This window comes from Thamnophis elegans, chromosome 7, assembly GCF_009769535.1.
Source record: "Thamnophis elegans isolate rThaEle1 chromosome 7, rThaEle1.pri, whole genome shotgun sequence".
NCBI classification, from domain to species: domain Eukaryota; kingdom Metazoa; phylum Chordata; class Lepidosauria; order Squamata; family Colubridae; genus Thamnophis; species Thamnophis elegans.
The window spans coordinates 54,537,646-54,553,632 of NC_045547.1; the positions used below are offsets into that span (position 1 = coordinate 54,537,646).

At 42.0% G+C, this 15,987-nt stretch overlaps 2 protein-coding genes across 24 annotated transcripts in view; one reads left to right on the plus strand and one right to left on the minus strand.

Moving 5' to 3' along the window:
- PPHLN1 (periphilin 1) overlaps window positions 1–3,767 on the minus strand; it is a 46,204-nt gene extending 42,437 nt beyond the window's left edge. Inside the window, exons 1-3 of one of the 13 annotated variants that reach the window (XM_032221434.1) lie at window positions 3,583–3,767; window positions 2,668–2,692; window positions 1,903–1,948 (exon numbers count right to left, since the gene is read on the minus strand). Coding sequence is in view for 8 of the 13 variants with exons in the window: in XM_032221430.1 (XP_032077321.1) it covers window position 1,903 (1 nt within the window). In the remaining 5 variants the exon portion in view is untranslated. Of the gene's footprint in view, window positions 1–1,902 lie in introns of all 13 variants that reach the window. The other 12 variants (XM_032221430.1, XM_032221425.1, XM_032221427.1 and 9 more) reach the window with 12 other exon arrangements.
- Window positions 3,768–4,074: 307 nt separating this feature from the next.
- The window catches only part of ZCRB1 (zinc finger CCHC-type and RNA binding motif containing 1), a 38,002-nt gene continuing 26,089 nt past the window's right edge, over window positions 4,075–15,987 (plus strand). Inside the window, exons 1-5 of one of the 11 annotated variants that reach the window (XM_032221440.1) lie at window positions 4,084–4,184; window positions 6,118–6,218; window positions 7,080–7,236; window positions 14,070–14,159; window positions 14,312–14,340. In XM_032221440.1, coding sequence (XP_032077331.1) covers window positions 7,135–7,236; window positions 14,070–14,159; window positions 14,312–14,340 — 221 coding nt within the window. In that variant the 5' untranslated portion in view covers window positions 4,084–4,184; window positions 6,118–6,218; window positions 7,080–7,134. Of the gene's footprint in view, window positions 4,555–6,117; window positions 6,219–6,537; window positions 6,558–7,079; window positions 7,237–11,165; window positions 12,265–14,069; window positions 14,160–14,311; window positions 14,341–15,987 lie in introns of those variants that run through there. The other 10 variants (XM_032221438.1, XM_032221444.1, XM_032221439.1 and 7 more) reach the window with 10 other exon arrangements.

Genomic DNA, 15,987 nt, shown 5'->3' on the forward strand with positions numbered 1-15,987 from the left:
GCTGCGTGCTAACTGAAACTGCAGGTTGCCCCTAAGAATGGTAGAAGTGATGTCATCTGGTAAGCTGATTTTATTATCCAAGAGAGATTGTCCGCGTTAAAAGCTTAAGATAACTGAAACCAAAGAATAGGAAAATTCAGCGGCGAATTGGTTTTTTTTAATGGATTTATGGCTGGTGGCTACTTTACTTCTTAAATGCTTCAAGAAACTCCTCGACACCCTCCCCCCTCTGACTCCCCCTAAGTGGATCGTAAAATTTATTTTCTACTAATTAGCCCGTCACGATTCGACATTTTTATTACTTTATTACTTGGCTCTGATTACGATCAGATAAGATTGCACAGCCTGCAAGAGACTAAGAAAAGTGCTTCAAAGTCTGTGGGGAAAAAAAGAGCTTGCAATTTTTAACTGCGACACATCATGGCGTCTCAAAATACCTCTAAGATTTCATTTCAGATTCTTTTTTCCGCATGTAGAGAGCTTTTTGATTCTTATCAAAGGCTGGAAAGAAAATTGGATCATCTGATTTTAAAATATGAAGTAAAAACTGAGATCGTTGAATGTCTAAATGTTCCTGAAATACAAATGGAAAATGTGAGAAATGGTGTCTGGTCTATCTCAGAGGAAGAAAGGAGGGGGGGAGCTATAAAGAAGACTCATTTAAAGAGACAGAGTGCAGGAGGAATGGAAAATCCACCCTTGAGAATTAAAGTTAATTTGGAAAATTTTACAAGCCCGGGACAACATTATTATTTCATCACTGACATTCAGAGTTCAAAGGTGCGAAGATATCTTTGTCTGGATTTGCTTATGAAAACATTTGGTAAATTTATCCAACGCGTGGCAATTGGTTTGAGAAGATTTTGCTATTGGAGAGACACTGGCTGACAGATGGAAGAACGCAATTTAAAATTAGCTAAATCTGATTACCTTAATGTGTAATAGATATAGCTGAATAATGACTGATATGGATAGTAATATATATAATTTGAAACTGGCTGATAGATTGAAGAATACAATTGAAAACTAGCTAAACCTAATTGCTCTTTTTTGTAACAGATATAGTTGAATAATAATTGATATTGATAGTAATGTATATAATGTGGAGTTGATATGATAACTAACAATTGGATATGAGAAAACATTTTTAGATTATACATAAAGAGTATTAACTACAATAATTATCACTATTAAAAAAAACTAAATAAAATACATACAATCAAATGTTAATCAATACTGGGAAAATGTTATGATATATGATATAATTAAATATTATGGATGTCCAGCTAAAATAGGACATGAGGATTTGATGATAATAGAGGATTTTACAAATAAGTAAATGAATTGTCAGCATGTGTTATGGATTAATTCTTTGGCATAGCTAAGGATGAAGGATGTTTAAATAACCATAGGTAATTAAAACTGGAGGTATAATGATGTTGATATGGTAAATATTCGAGTTAAGATATTTGAATTAATATGAGTTAATGGAAGAGAAGCACCAAAGCATGTTGTAACCAGTTGATATACTTCTTTTTTTTTATAATAGACACCTGTGTTTTGTTTTGTTTTCCTGCCTTGTCTCTTGTCGTTTTTGTCTTTTTCTGTATTATTTTTATTTTTTATTTTAATTTTTATTTGCCCTTTTTTTTTTCTTATAATTCTCATATCTCAAAAATCTGCCATCTTGAATTAAAAGATTCACTTAAACAAAATTCAAATAAAGGAACAAAATTCTTTCTCAGCTCCCATTCTAGCCACAAGCTATTATTAACAAGCAATGATCAAGCTATAAAACTAGAATTTAGAAAAATAAAAATCAACATAAACAGCATAATTTACTTCTACTAAAAGTCATTCTACTTCCATTGTCAAAAAAGACATTTTAAAAAATCTACTTACTTCTGTGCTTCTTTCAACTATGCTTTAATCCCAATCCAACTAGTTCCTGCATATTAAAAAAAATGTTAGAAAAAAGACCAATAATTAAAACTTCCAAATGAATAATCAAATAAACTTTACTGGGATAAACACAAAGATGCAAGGGATCTTGTGCTGCACCCAAATCAGCCATACTTTTCAGTCAAGAGTTCAATATCTGATTCGTGAAGCAGAATACTCCATAGCTTTCTATTCCACCCATTCATTTCCCATTCAAACAACTATAGTGTATAAACACAGCTTCTTAGCATGTTTAAAAAGTGGATTATTTTGCTCAAAACTTATCCACCTCCCTACAGTAATTCAAATTCTGATGCAATCTAGTCATACAATCCAAAAACCCTTTTGTAGCTTGTGACTTCCTGCCAGCTTCCTCCTTGACTTTGCTTGTTGGAAGCCAGCTGTGAAGGTTGCAAACGGTGATTGTGAGACATTGTGATCATTGTAAATGTATGCTGGTCTTGAGGCAACCAAATCACATGACCAGGAGGATGTTGCAGTTTCAAGGACCAATCATAAATCTCCTTTTTAGTGCTACTGTAACTTCCAGGTAAGTGAAGATACTTGTAATAAAGACAGGCTTTGTATCACTTCAGTGATGACTGGCTGTGCTATGAAAAGTGTAAACAGTCACCATGGAAATGCTGCCCTCATTCAAATACACAGAAAACAGTGAAGTGTAGATACTTACAGTACATCTAAATTTGTTTCTGCATCTGATTTTACCTTTGATTCTTGATGTATGTAGCTTCTTCAGTAGTATAGGACCAGGAAAATGGTGAGAAGTAAAGAATTAGAATTTGTACTCCTCTTTTCATTTTCCCATAATAATTTAATTCTTAAATCAAAATACTGAAATTAAAAATACTGTTTTAAAAGAGTCTTGCAACAACAATGAAAAATAGTAAAAGACATATTGTAATGCAGTGGTTAAAAGTGTTGGACTTGGGAGATCCATTCAAGTCCATCTTTAACTATGACAGCTCCCTGGATGACTTTGGGACAGACATAATCTCACAGCCAATGTACTCAGAGTACTCAGAAGTTAAGGGAGCACAGAATTTATGTCTATTACTTTAGCTTCTGAAAAAGAATTATGGATAGAAATCTAATAATGTAACTAAAATGTAATTTTTAAAAAAGGTTTTACCTGCTTGACAGCTTGTGGTAGGATATGAAAATATCAGTTAGGAGCAATCTATTTACTGGCTGTTGGAATTAAGACACCGTTCTTTGACAAAAAAAAATAATAATCCCAAACTGAGCACACCATTGCTTAGTCAGCGAGACTCATGAATTACCTTTAACCACTTTTAGGGGGAAGCTCATTATTTGCAGTACCATACTAAATTATCTCATTAGCGAAGAAAATATATACAGTACTACGGGTGAAAAGAACCGCCCATTTTACACAAGCGGCAGGAACTTACATTACAGGGAACTAGCCTACACGCTTGATTCTCAACAAGGAAAGTTGCGCGAAGCAGCTTCCTTGAAGTCACAGCCAAAGCCTGATGAAGGGGGCAGAGCTCCAAATCCTAAACGGAGCTCCACGGGAAAGCCAATCCGACTGAACGAGCCGACATCCCTTTCAAACGGACGAGCCTAGGCCAACCTCTTCCGGACCAACACGGCTCTTACCCCTCTACTCCATCCACCGGACGCGCTAATGAAGCAGGAGGAAGCCCATGCATGAGCGGGAAAAGGAGTCTCCGGAGGTCGCGCTGAGCGGAAGTCACAGCCCGTCGCTCGGGACAGGAAAGCAGGAAGGCCGCTCACCCTCCGCGTACGCTCAGGCCCAATCAAGTCACCCGCCGCAAATCAAAGCGTCGGCTGCACAGCGGCGTCACCCGGGGCTTCCGACGCGCCGGTTACGTCACCGTTAAAGCGACAGCACCTCCTTTCCTTTTTTCCTCCCGAGTCCCGCCCCCAGTTAGATGCACAAGCGCCGCCGGGCAAGCGGAGGTCGCCTTTGCTGGCGCCGCTGTCACAGTGGATAGAGCAGGACGGCTAAGCCTCGCCAATGCAAAGTTCCCTCCCCATGGCGTGTAAATGAGGAGGGGGCTCTGCTTCCTCCACCTGCGCGTTCCCGAAAGCGCCCCGCCCCCCCGTGCGCGCGTCATCAGCAGAGCGTCGAGCGGAAGCTGCTCCGAGGCGGCTGTTTTGGTGGAGACGCGGCGGAAGAAACAGAGAGCGATGGTCCTCTTCGGCCCCGACTGAGTGACGTGAAGGACTCGGGCACGGTCAGTGCCTCCGTTGCTTTTCATCCTTGTCACACGGCCTCATCCCACCGGGAAATAAGTGGCCGGATTCCTTTAGGCCAACTTCTGGGCCAACGAGCGCCTCCACTTTTGTGAAGGACCATCATGCGTTGCCTCTAGTTGCTGTTTAACGGCGATCTGTATTCTTTTCATTATTGATTAGCAGAAATGAGGTATCTCAAAAGAATTAAGGATGATTTAAAGTCTGCAGGTCTATGCATTCATTTCTCCATCTACTTTTCTCTCTAACTATAGTGGGGAAGGAGGTTGTCAGATGGCACAAGTTTTTTTTTGTCCTCTCTGTTTCCCTTCAAAATAATAGATAAGTTGTTGGAACATTTAAAATCCTTTGGTAAGTAGTATTGGATTTGGGTATGTGTACCTTTCCTAACAGTATTATTTTCCAAAAGAACTAGGAAGAAAGGGAGGATGGCATGGGGGCACCTGCAGGATAAAAGTGTGACAATGCAGTTTCTTCCTCTTTCATGCAAGGGTGAGATGTTGCAGCGCATGTACAAAAGGGCTGGGGCAATGATGGGATTCAGCCCATTCGCACTGGTTTGGTAGAACTGATAGCTAATTTTTTGTTGAGTTTGGCAAATAAGTTAGACATGTTCTGGAAAATCTGTGTTTTCTGGAACATGTTTTTGTTTAACTTCTTTCCAGGTGGGGAAGGGGAAAAAAAACCCTCCCCAAAGGTCCAAGAAAGGAGCTTCAATCACGTCATTAGGGTGAAAACTGTTTTACTTTACAGCAGGTGGTGGGGACAGGGTGGGACCTGCGCATAAGGGCCAAAGTGTCAGCAGGGAGGGTACTGAAATGAGCAGTCATCCTGCCTGCAGCACCCATGCCAGCTGCCCCTCCCCGGTCAGAGGTGGAATGCCACCGCGTTTAACTTCCCTCCGGTGGGCCTGGGCAACTACTGGAAAGAGACAGGCCCGTTTCAGTGCATGGTGCCCAGATGCCCTTGTTTCCCCCAAGTATTTCTTTGCCTACTTAATTTCCAGATCTGTTGCGTTTCTCCATCACATTTCTTCCCATCGTGTGCAGGAAAAGAAAAGTTTGTGGGACCAAAAAAAAGTTCAATCAATTCCAATTTCTCACCCAAAAAAATCTCACGAAGTTAGAATTGATTGAATTATTTTTTTAGTCCTACAAACTTGTTTCCCTGCATACACAGCAAAAAATGATGGAGAAATGTGATGGACCTGGAAATCAGGTAGGGAAAAAAAATGCTTGGAGAAAGTGATGGCATCTGGGCGGTGGTGGGTGGGCCAAGCTCCGTGGCACAGCATGATGCTGCAGTGGAGAAATGGGCAATGCAGCAGCCAATGCGAGGGAAGGAGGAAGCACGTTCCCTCTTCCTTCTCCCTGTTCCTTCTTCCTTTGTGCCAGCTGCTTCATTTCCCTTTTCTCCATTACAGCGCAGCGCCCAAGATCTACTTTGATAGTGGGTGGTGGTGGTAATTTAACAACCAATTCACCCTGGGTCAGGTTGGCCATCGTGGAAGGCACGGCTCGTCCCACATGTGCAGCAGAGCTTTACCCACATCGAAACATTCCCTGCCAAAGTTTATGTGATTAAACATATTTCAGAATTACAAAACTCTTCATTTTGTCTGAGGTCTGAAAATGCAGGACTTCCCAAATGAAAACGTTCTGTTTATCTTCATTTCCTTTTTGTCAACATAGCAAGCAAAAACATATTCATAGTTTTCAAAACAATGGACAAGCTCATTTATTTCAAACGCCTAATACATTCATCAAAAAAAGATGATTGTTTAATCAAGGTCAAGAAATAAATTTAAATTCCCTTAAGACACACATATAGACTTATTCATTGTCTTTTTCTTTATCTTCTTCCCTCCTCCTGCTCATGGATAATGTGGCCACCAAATCCCACATGAACCGCCAGGGAGGCACATATTCCAAGGCCCTTATGCAGGAGGCAGAGAAGCTACATCTGTGGGCGGAGACTCATCATCTATCAGTGACGTGCAATGAGGTTTATGGCTGGTGAGACACTGACACAAATTTTTTTAGATTTGTGGACTTCAACTCGCAGAATTCCACAGCCAGGCATGCTCAGTTCCGATTTAAAGCGACATCATTTGTTTTTCTCCTTTGCGAAATAAGTTTACTTCTTATTTTTTCTTCTCCCTTCCCCTCCTTCCTCCCTTCCTCCCTCCCTCCCCCCTCTCAAACACACACACACACACACACACACAAAGTTGGATTGGAGGGAGTCAGGGAGACCACAGGAGGAGGCAGGAAGCCAGTCAAAGAGCCATACTGGAGCACACACACACTTTCCCCCAGCCCCGGAAGGATCCAGCCCAGCTTCACTGATTACAGGTTTGAAAAGACAAGTGGCTCTGCCTGCAATCAAACTACACTTGGGGAGGGAGAGCACTTCCTTCCAGCCTTTGCCCAAAGCCCCACACCAGGAGGATGAAGTTTGAATTCCTCCCCCTCCCTCCAATCCACACGTACCTTTTCCAGCTGTTTCAGAGAGGATTTCAACTCTGCTCTTGCCTGCCATCATGAAAAAAAAATGTAAAAGGAAAAAGGCAAGAGCTGAGGTCAGGCTGGGCTAGTTGCTGCCAGAGTCACCGTTGATGACTCTGCTTAACTGTTTAAAAAAGCCTCTAGATGAGGCACGTTCTCCTGCCTCCTCCTGTAGAGGGTGCTTTTTAGAGGCTTTTTTAAACAGTTAAGCACCAAGCAGAGTCATCCACTGTGACTCTGGCAGCAACTAGTTCAGCCTGACCTCAGCTCTTGCCTTTTTCCTTTTACATTTTTTTTCTTTTCATGATGACAGTGGTGAGGCTCTGCCTCCCCTGACTGCACGTCACTGTCTCTTATCCATCCATGCAGAGCACATTTCAGGAGCAACCAACATTCGGGCAGACTGGCTCAGCAGGTCCACCAGATGGAATGTGCTTCACCCGGATCTCTTTCAACAGCTATCCGACAGATTCAGCCACCCATGAGTAGACCTGTTCGCCCAACCAGAGAATGCTCATCTACCAAGGTACTTGTCCAGGTTCCCGACACCGAGAAGAGAAGGAACAGATGCTCAACATAGCCAATGGCCACCAGGCCTCCTGTATGCCTTCCCTCCACTCGCTCTCATTCCGTGAGTGGTCAGGAAGATTCTCACAGAGAGGGCGGAAGTCTTGTTGGTCACTCTGTGCTGGCCCAGACGACTATAGTTCGCGGACTTGATCAGCCTTTCCGTCTCCTGCCTGTAGAGGATACTCCAGGACAGGATCTCTCTCAGCTGGGGGGCACTGGTCCATCCAGAACCTCAGTGACTCCTGTTAGGAATATAATCTAACGGTTGGATTGGCAGTATATAAATCATGTAACAATGCTGTACCTGTTTCTTTAAATCATGCTGTAAATGTGATTGGTTGCTGTTTCCTCAATCGGCCATAAGATGGAGCCAGAATCACTGTTACATACTGATCTGATCTGAGTGTTTTGAAGTGCCGTATAGCGATCAGCGTGAGCTAGTGTAAGTTTTGCAACTGGTAGCAAACTTTGTGTACCAGACTGTTTGTATGATTATGGACTATGTTATTTGGATTATCCCTTAACTGAAATAAGTTGATGACTGACTGTCTTAACCGTGTATGACTTGGACTGTTTGATGGACTCTGATACCTCTATTTCCACAAAAGTAAAAGCCTATTTAAACTGCAGCATCTCTGTATGCTGGTTTGTGTGTTCTCCAACACCACTCTCACAATACTTCTCTGAATGCACTCGCTCTCCCAACGGGGAGCTTACCTAATAGCTCCTGCTAACCCTCTGGTACTTGAGAGGGACCTCCTGAGAAAGGGGAAATTCTCTGAGTGCTCAATCCAGACCATACAGGCTTCAAGACGCGACTCTACGAACCGTATTTACAACACTTACTGGGCTGCTTTCTGTAGGTGGTGTTCCACCAACAACAACAATCCTATTTCGGCTTGTGTTGCTTAGGTGCTCGAAGTCATTCAACACTGATTTGACAAGGTGCTCGTCCCAAACACTCTTTGAAGGCAGGTCGCCGCCTTATCCACAATTCTATGAACTGGTTCCAATTGCATTTTTTCTTGGCACCCCTTCAGGATGCAGCAAATTTGCGGCCACCAGTAATTCACAGGTATCTCACATGGGATCTCTTCCTAGTTTTACAGGCTCTCATCGATCCACCATTTGAGCCATTGAAGACTTCCATCCTTCGTCATCTGACACTAAAAGTCACCTTCCTTGTGGCAGTCACCTCCACAAGGTGAATTTCAGAGCTGGCAGCTCTCTCTGTCCAAGAGAACCTGTGCATCATTTGACCTGCCAGGTTCATCCTCAGGCTGGACCCATTGTTCATCCCTAAATGAACACTTGCTTCCACAGGTCTCAGGAAGTTATTTTACCTGACTTTTGTCCCAACGCCAGCCATCCCACCGAGAAATGGTGGCATAAATTGGACATCCGAAGGGCATTTCACCGATACATGAAGAGGATGGCTTCCTTCTGTCGAACTGAATCATCATTTCTCTCTTTTCAGCCCGTTTCTATGGGCAAGAAAGTGACTTCTATCAGTGGCAGATTGGTTGCAGGCCTGCATAGTGCGGGCCTATGAACATCAATCTAGGCAACCACCAGGTCGGATTATGGCTCACTCCATTCGTAGCACAGTTACCACAGCCACCTGGTTTACTCAAGCATCAGTGGAGAAGGTTTGTAGGGCAGCCACTTGGGCCTCTCCATCGCCCTTCATCAAGAATTATAAGCTGGACTCATTCGCCTCCGCTGAGGTGTCATTTGGGTGGAGGGTCCTACAGAGAATTCACGAAGCAGACAGGGCCCCGGATCATCCGATTTCCCGCTCATAAGACATTAAGGTTGGTTATATCCAATGCTTGGATTCTCCAAGAAGCACATAGGAGAAGGACCGTTGTCTTATCTGAATGGTAGTTCTCTGTGTGCTGTGGGAGAATCCAATCTCACCCGAGTGTCCGGGTCCAGGTCCAGCATATATGAAGATGACCGAGTCAAAATACGTAGCTGGTCATCAAAGTCTTCTTTTTTAAAAAAAATTTAAAAAATTTTAAGTTTCAAAACAAACACAACATCCTTCTTTACATGCTGTAGAAAGTGTATCGGTTACAAAAAGACTTTCGTGCATAATTCATATTAACTCAAGTATTGTGACTCAAATATTTATACATGTTACCATCATCATCATCATCTCCATTTTCATTTGACTATAATTGTTTAAACGTCCTTCATGATAAAATATACCAAAGTTTAATACATAACCACATACTGGCTTTTCATTTACTATTTCTAAAATCCTCCATTAACACTGAATCCTTATGTCCTATTCTAGCTAAACATCCATAACATTTAATAACAAAATTTTCTAACCCTCCTTTCCAAATCACTGTTTAGAATTTGCATCCACTTTCCTTATGTTATACGCATATCTATATATACGTTGTTATCCTTATCCCTCCTTTATTTAACTATATCCTGTATCATAACATTTCCCCCTAATAATCAAAACTTTAACTGTATCTAACTTAGTTCTTTTTTTATTAACTTTTTATATATAATCCAAAGGGATTTCTAATCTTCCTTTCATGGGTACCATTCAATATTCATATCCAATTATCCTCATCATGACAATTTCATGTTGAAATTGTGCCATTATCTCCAGCTAACAAACACAGCTGCTCTAGCTTGGAAGGTTAATAAGATTAAGCATAGATTCACAATAACGTTTTGTTTTCACTTTTCTCTGGTTAAAGATATACTTCAAAGGGACATCTGTATGCTTTCCTTCTTATCACTCTCTATAACCAAGCAGTGAGACCTTGTAGTGCTAAGCCAAAATAATCAGTGAGGAAAATAAGAGTATTTCATTTCCAATACACAAACCTTCCAGCCTCCGAGTAGCAGTGTTATTGTGGCAAATTTCCTTGTTTCTTTTTGCATCTTTTTTGTATTTCAAGTTTTAAAAAAAGAGTCCGATTTTTGAATGAGTTAGGAGAACACCCCCAGTAATGAAAGAGGAAAATTTTAGTCCATAGGTTACAGAGAATAATAAAAGAATAAAAAAATAGAAGAAGAAAACTTAATCCATTTGTTTTAAAAGGCTTGCATAAATTCCATCCATGAAGATAGCATTTAAAAAGTAAGATAGCGCACTGTCCAAAACCCTTCCAAATTTAATTCCGCTGCTTATTTCTTCTGTTATCAAATTTAAATTAACTTTAAGTTTTTTATAGGCAGTCTCTTTTAAAATGGTAAAAATTCCTCACCAGCTGGAAACACTTTCTCTTTCCGTATCCTTCCATTTTGGAGCTGCCCCGACTTCATCAGCCTAATGGCTGGATTTTTTGTCGCTGGCTTGAAGAACTTCTCTTGGATCGATCAGGGACTTTGCGATGTCCCTGAGATCAGCAAGACATATTCTTCCTGTTTACCATCTCTGCGGGACGGTTTAGGTCCGATTGGATCACCCAGTGGCAAAAGTATCAGCTGCGGTCTCAGAGCATTGAGACCACACGTCCGTATTGTCGCAACGTTGGCTCCTCCTCATCGTCAAAGTCTTCTTACGGTCCATGTCTTCATTGAGAAAACTGAAGGCAGTCAAGCCTAGGAAGCATGGCTAAAGACTCTAAAATTAACTTAGTCACCAGGCAGACAAACAGAAGTTGAATCCATGCTTGAATTCTCCCACAGCGCACAGAGAACTACCATTTAGGTAAGACAGCGGTCCTTCTGCTACCCAGGACGCCTCAGCAAAGGGATACCTTTTCCAGCACCTCTGCACCTGACCAGAACTGGATGGGTGGAAGCTGCCAGCATAGCAATGGAAGTTTGGACCATGTGATTGTCGGTGTGGGGACAAGATCTCCAGCCTTCAGATTCGTGTTTTCCCAGATGTGCCAACATGGCTCTGTTAATAAATTGGAACTTTGAGCAATACTTTGCCTTGGACTCTGATGTACTTTTAGATGCTATTTGGAACCCTGACGCAGGGTCCATTTTGCCCAGTAGAGGTGGTATCTTTAATTCAACTATAACAGTGTTGATTACCCTGACTATTGTGAATGAGCCTAGATATTTGGGGCCTAGTTTCTTACTAGGTTTTTGTAATTTTAAATATTTAGTGGATAGGTATACCTGATCCCCAACCTGGAATGGTTTATGGTCTGCCCTCCTCTTGTCAGCCTGTTTTTTATATTCTTTGCCTCCCCAAAGCATTCATTCAGGATCTCCATGGTATTACTTCCAGGGCCAGTGAAGTAGTTCCAGTCCCCCTCTTCATCCTCAGTCCAATGTGTCTCTTTCCATCCCTGCATTGGCGCTCCAATCCAAGGGGGTGTTGGTAACCTAAGTCATCCAGTCCCAGTCAATGCAGAAGTATGCCACCACTCCCCAGATGCTGTGGACCCGTTCCCATTCCAGGAGCCCCTTTGCCTTCCTTCCAGAAGACCATTAGTCTGATGCTGACATTCCTTGGGCCTCATGATGGGTTGAGCAGCAATCCTCTCAGGTCTCCACAAGATCCTCTTTCTCTTTGGCCACAACTTCCATCTCCAAGCCCTCCTTTGATGTTCCAGCCATCTGATAATACAGCAAAATGACTCTAAAGCTGTCCAAAAAGCATGTACTAAATGTAGGAAGGAGCGCTGACTTCCTCTCAGCTTGTCTAGGTCTGCCTCGTGCGTGATGAACAAAAAGCCAGGATTCAGTAACAACAAAAAAGAGCTTTCTTTAATCCAGTAACAAGGCAGAGCCTAAGAACACAGCAAGTACTTGAAGCAGTTTAAAGTCAGCGCTGGGAGCTTCTGCCTACCAGCACTTTTTATTTCATCACAGTCCATACCCTAACCCTTAGTCACCATCCAATACTCCCAACTCCCTCCCCCTCTCAGCTGTGTGGAGTGCTTTTGGCTGTACCTTCTGGCCAATGGGACGTCATCAGTGTGCAGACGGCCATTGGAGGCTTTGTGAAGTTCTGTAGCTGCTAACCTCACTCCGCAGTTAGCCTTCTTTGCCGGTAGGTAATTTGACATCGGCATTACCAATTGCTGTCTCTCCCCCACCGGAGAATGTCTAGCCTCAACTTTGGGCTCAAAACAGCTGTTCCAGTCCTGTGGTTGATCCCCGGTTTGCTGCTCCTGCCTTTTGTTGTTTTCTCTGCCAGCTCCTTTTTGTCCTTCGGTGCTCCGGTCTTTTCAACTTTGTCCTTGCTCTATTCAGCTCTCTTAGCCTGCTGTGCAGCTTTCCAGACAGTTCAGCTCTGCTGTTTGGTCTGCTCCAGTCAGCTCCACCTTCATTTTCCCTGTTGCTCTCTGAGGTGCTTTCAGGCTCTGCTCACCACTGCCCTGTGCTGCTGCTGGCTCTCCTCCCTGCTGTGTTGCTGCTGCTTTTTGCTCTGGAGCCATGTGGTTTCCTTTTGCTGTGTCTCATGCTGGGGATGCTGCTTCCACAAGCAAACAGGATTGCCTGGATGGTCCCCAGCAAGCTCGACTCTCTTCTCTTCCCTTCTTCCATGCTCTACTCACTCCCCGGCTTACCTTTTGTTCTCTGCTGGTCGCTATCCTGCACTGGATTGGCTGGCCTCTCTGACCCACAGCTGTTTTCCCTCCCTGCTTTGCAGCTTGCTCCACTTGCTGTTCTCCACTGGCTGACTTTGCTGCCTGCAGTCGGTTTGCCTCTCTACTCACCTCACATTGATGGGCCTCCGGTCTCTTGGGTAGGCCTCGTGTGCAGCTGGGCTTCTCTCAGGCTTCTTGTGTATAGCTGGGCTTCTGTTACTTTCAATTTCTCCATGCTTTCTCTCCTTTTCCTTTCTCTAGTCTTTTTTTCTTTTTCTTTTTCTTTCCCTCTCTACCTCTTCTCCTACCATTTTATTTTATTTTAGTAGCAACTTTTCACCAATGATGTGACTATGCTTCCTCCATTGTCACCATCTTGGATTGGTAAGTGGCATTCAAAGATCCGAAAAGCAGACCCTGCACTTGCGGCAATACACTAGGAAGAAGAAGATTCAATAGTTTGCAAAGTCTATTGAGTCTCTTTTGTCTGGTGTTGGCATAATTGATCTCTTTTCATTTCATTTTCATTTTAATTTATTTGTATGCCGCCCTTTTCCCTGAAAGGGACTCAGGGCGGCTCACAACTCAAAGGGAGGGAAAAAACAAACAAAGTTACAAAAAACATAAAAACCATGCATAATTAAAAAAGCACAACAGTCATACCATTCGAAGTGGGGCAGCGAGTCTTTAGCCCCAGGCCTGTCGGAACAGCCAAGTTTTAAGGGCTATGCGGAAGGCCTGGAGGGTGGTGTGGGTACGAATCTCCACGGGGAGTTCGTTCCAGAGGGTCAGAGCAGCCACAGAGAAGGCCCTCCTCCGGGTAGTCGCCAGTCGACACTGGCCGGCTGATGGAATTCGGAGGAGGCCTAGTCTGTGGGATCTAATTGGTCTAGTGGAGGTAATTGGTAATCTTCCATCCTGTTGGCCGCTGCTGTTTTCTAGATATGTTGGTATATTTGGCTATATTGCAGAATTAATTAAGCTAGAATTCTCAGCTCAAGATCCATGTGAATAGGATTATTATTTCCTTGGATAAATTGAAAGGAATGTAGAAAGTAGGAAGGAAATTTGTTCCCCAAAGATAAACATTGGAAAAAGTAACGAAGTGGCTTATAACCTAACCATCTTTTTTCTGTGATTATATTTGTTTTAATTGTTAAACACTATTTGTTTAGGGTAAGTAAGATTGTTCTGAAATTACCCTGTATCTTTTAAGTAAATTTGAGGCTTCCTTTTCACATGACATTTTCTTTTTTATTTCTAGAAAAAAATGAGTGGAGGATTAGCACCAAGCAAAAGCACAGTTTATGTATCTAATTTGCCCTTTTCATTGACAAACAATGATTTGTACAGAGTAAGTGTACTTAAAATTAAACATTAGAATAGACTCTACCTGATTGTGTGAATAATCATTGAACATTTATATTTACTTCTGTGTTCTGTGAAGAATTTACTTTCCTGTTTTTATAGCTAATCTAAATAACTATATTTTTTCTGTCTTTTCAGATTTTTTCAAAATATGGGAAAGTAGTTAAGTAAGTATAAATATCGAATTGTATGTAGCGTATTCTTTAATGTTGTGTCTAGTAATACCAACACCCCCGATTTAACAAGATCTTTTCTTGTGTGTAATTTTTGTGTTTATTTGTAATACTACTGCCACACCCGGTATGAAGAAATTTCTCTAACAATATTGTATTCATAGTTTGTGCTTTTCTAGGAGGGGAGAATTCTTTAAAAGTGCTTATTTTACCATTTCTGTGTCGTGGTATTTATATTACATTTAGGGGTTATGTTGTAAAAATATAGTGCCATACTACATATATATCCAGATGCAAGTGGACAGGCAGATACTAGCCAAATGAACAAATGGGCCTCCCAGCGTGGAAACAAAAATATAACCGATCAGCTGACAAGAAATCGGACCACGTCTCGGTAACAACAGCCAGCCATTCAAACTATCAAACAAGCCAAAACCAGACCATGACTCAGAAGCACCTACATAAACAATTCTAATGCTAATCTGCATCTCACAGATGGTAATTAACTATAGTCCAGCAACAACAGCCAGCCAATCAAACAGTCTGAAATCAGACCATGACTCAGAAATATCCGAACAAACAACATTCAGACTAATTTGCATCTCATAAAAAACAATAGAATTTAAAGACCTGTGTTCTGACAGATGAGCACAATTCAAAATGCATTGAAGATATTTCACCAAATTGTAATGAAATGTTTGCAACCAAATTGGCAAGCTCGGCACTCAAACCAAAAAATAAATAAATTGTGGAACATTATTAGAAGAAAAGGTAATATTCATTCTCTCTCTCTCTTTCTCCACCCCCCCTCTCTCTCAAGTATATCTGATCTTGCTCACTAGCAAGATTACTGAATGATATTGAAAGTTCCACTTCACCAATATCTGTATGGTCCCTATTCCCTATGGCTTGGCTTTGGATATTTAGGAACAATTATTCTTATATCTAAACTATTTTTTGGTTCCTGAAATAAATAAACTTACAGAAGATTGTTGCCCAAATCTTCTACACTATTGAGGAAGCATTTGGTAGATCCATCCTTTTAGAGGTTTTGGGGAGAAATGATCAGAGACTATGCCCAATATAAATTGTAGTTTTTTCATCCACATCAGTTCTAAAACTGAATCCAGATAATACATTTTTCTGTGTCTACCAGGGACATGCAGTCAGGGGAGGCAGAGCCTTACCACTGTCATCATGAAAAGAAAAAAAATGTAAAAGGAAAAAGGCTGAGTTAGTTGCTGCCAGTCACAGTGGATGACTCTGCTTAGTGCTTAACTGTTTAAAAAAGCCTCTAAAAAGTGCCCTCTACAGGAGGAGGAGGGAGAATGACGTGCCTCATCTAGTCTGGTGTTTTATCACTCGAGCAGAGTTAAGCAAGGATTAAAAGCCGAAAAATTCCTGATGTAGATGAGGCACGTCGTTCTCCCACCTCCTCCTATAGAGGGCACTTTTTTAGAGGCTTTTTTAAACAGTTAAGCACTAAGCAGAGTCATCCACGGTGATTCTGGAAGCAACTAGGTCAGCCTGACCTCATCTCTTGCCTTTTTCCTTTTACATTTTTTTTCTTTTCATGATGGCAGGCAAGAGCAGAGTTGAAATCCTCTCTGAAACAGCTGGAAAAGGTACGTGTGTGTGTTG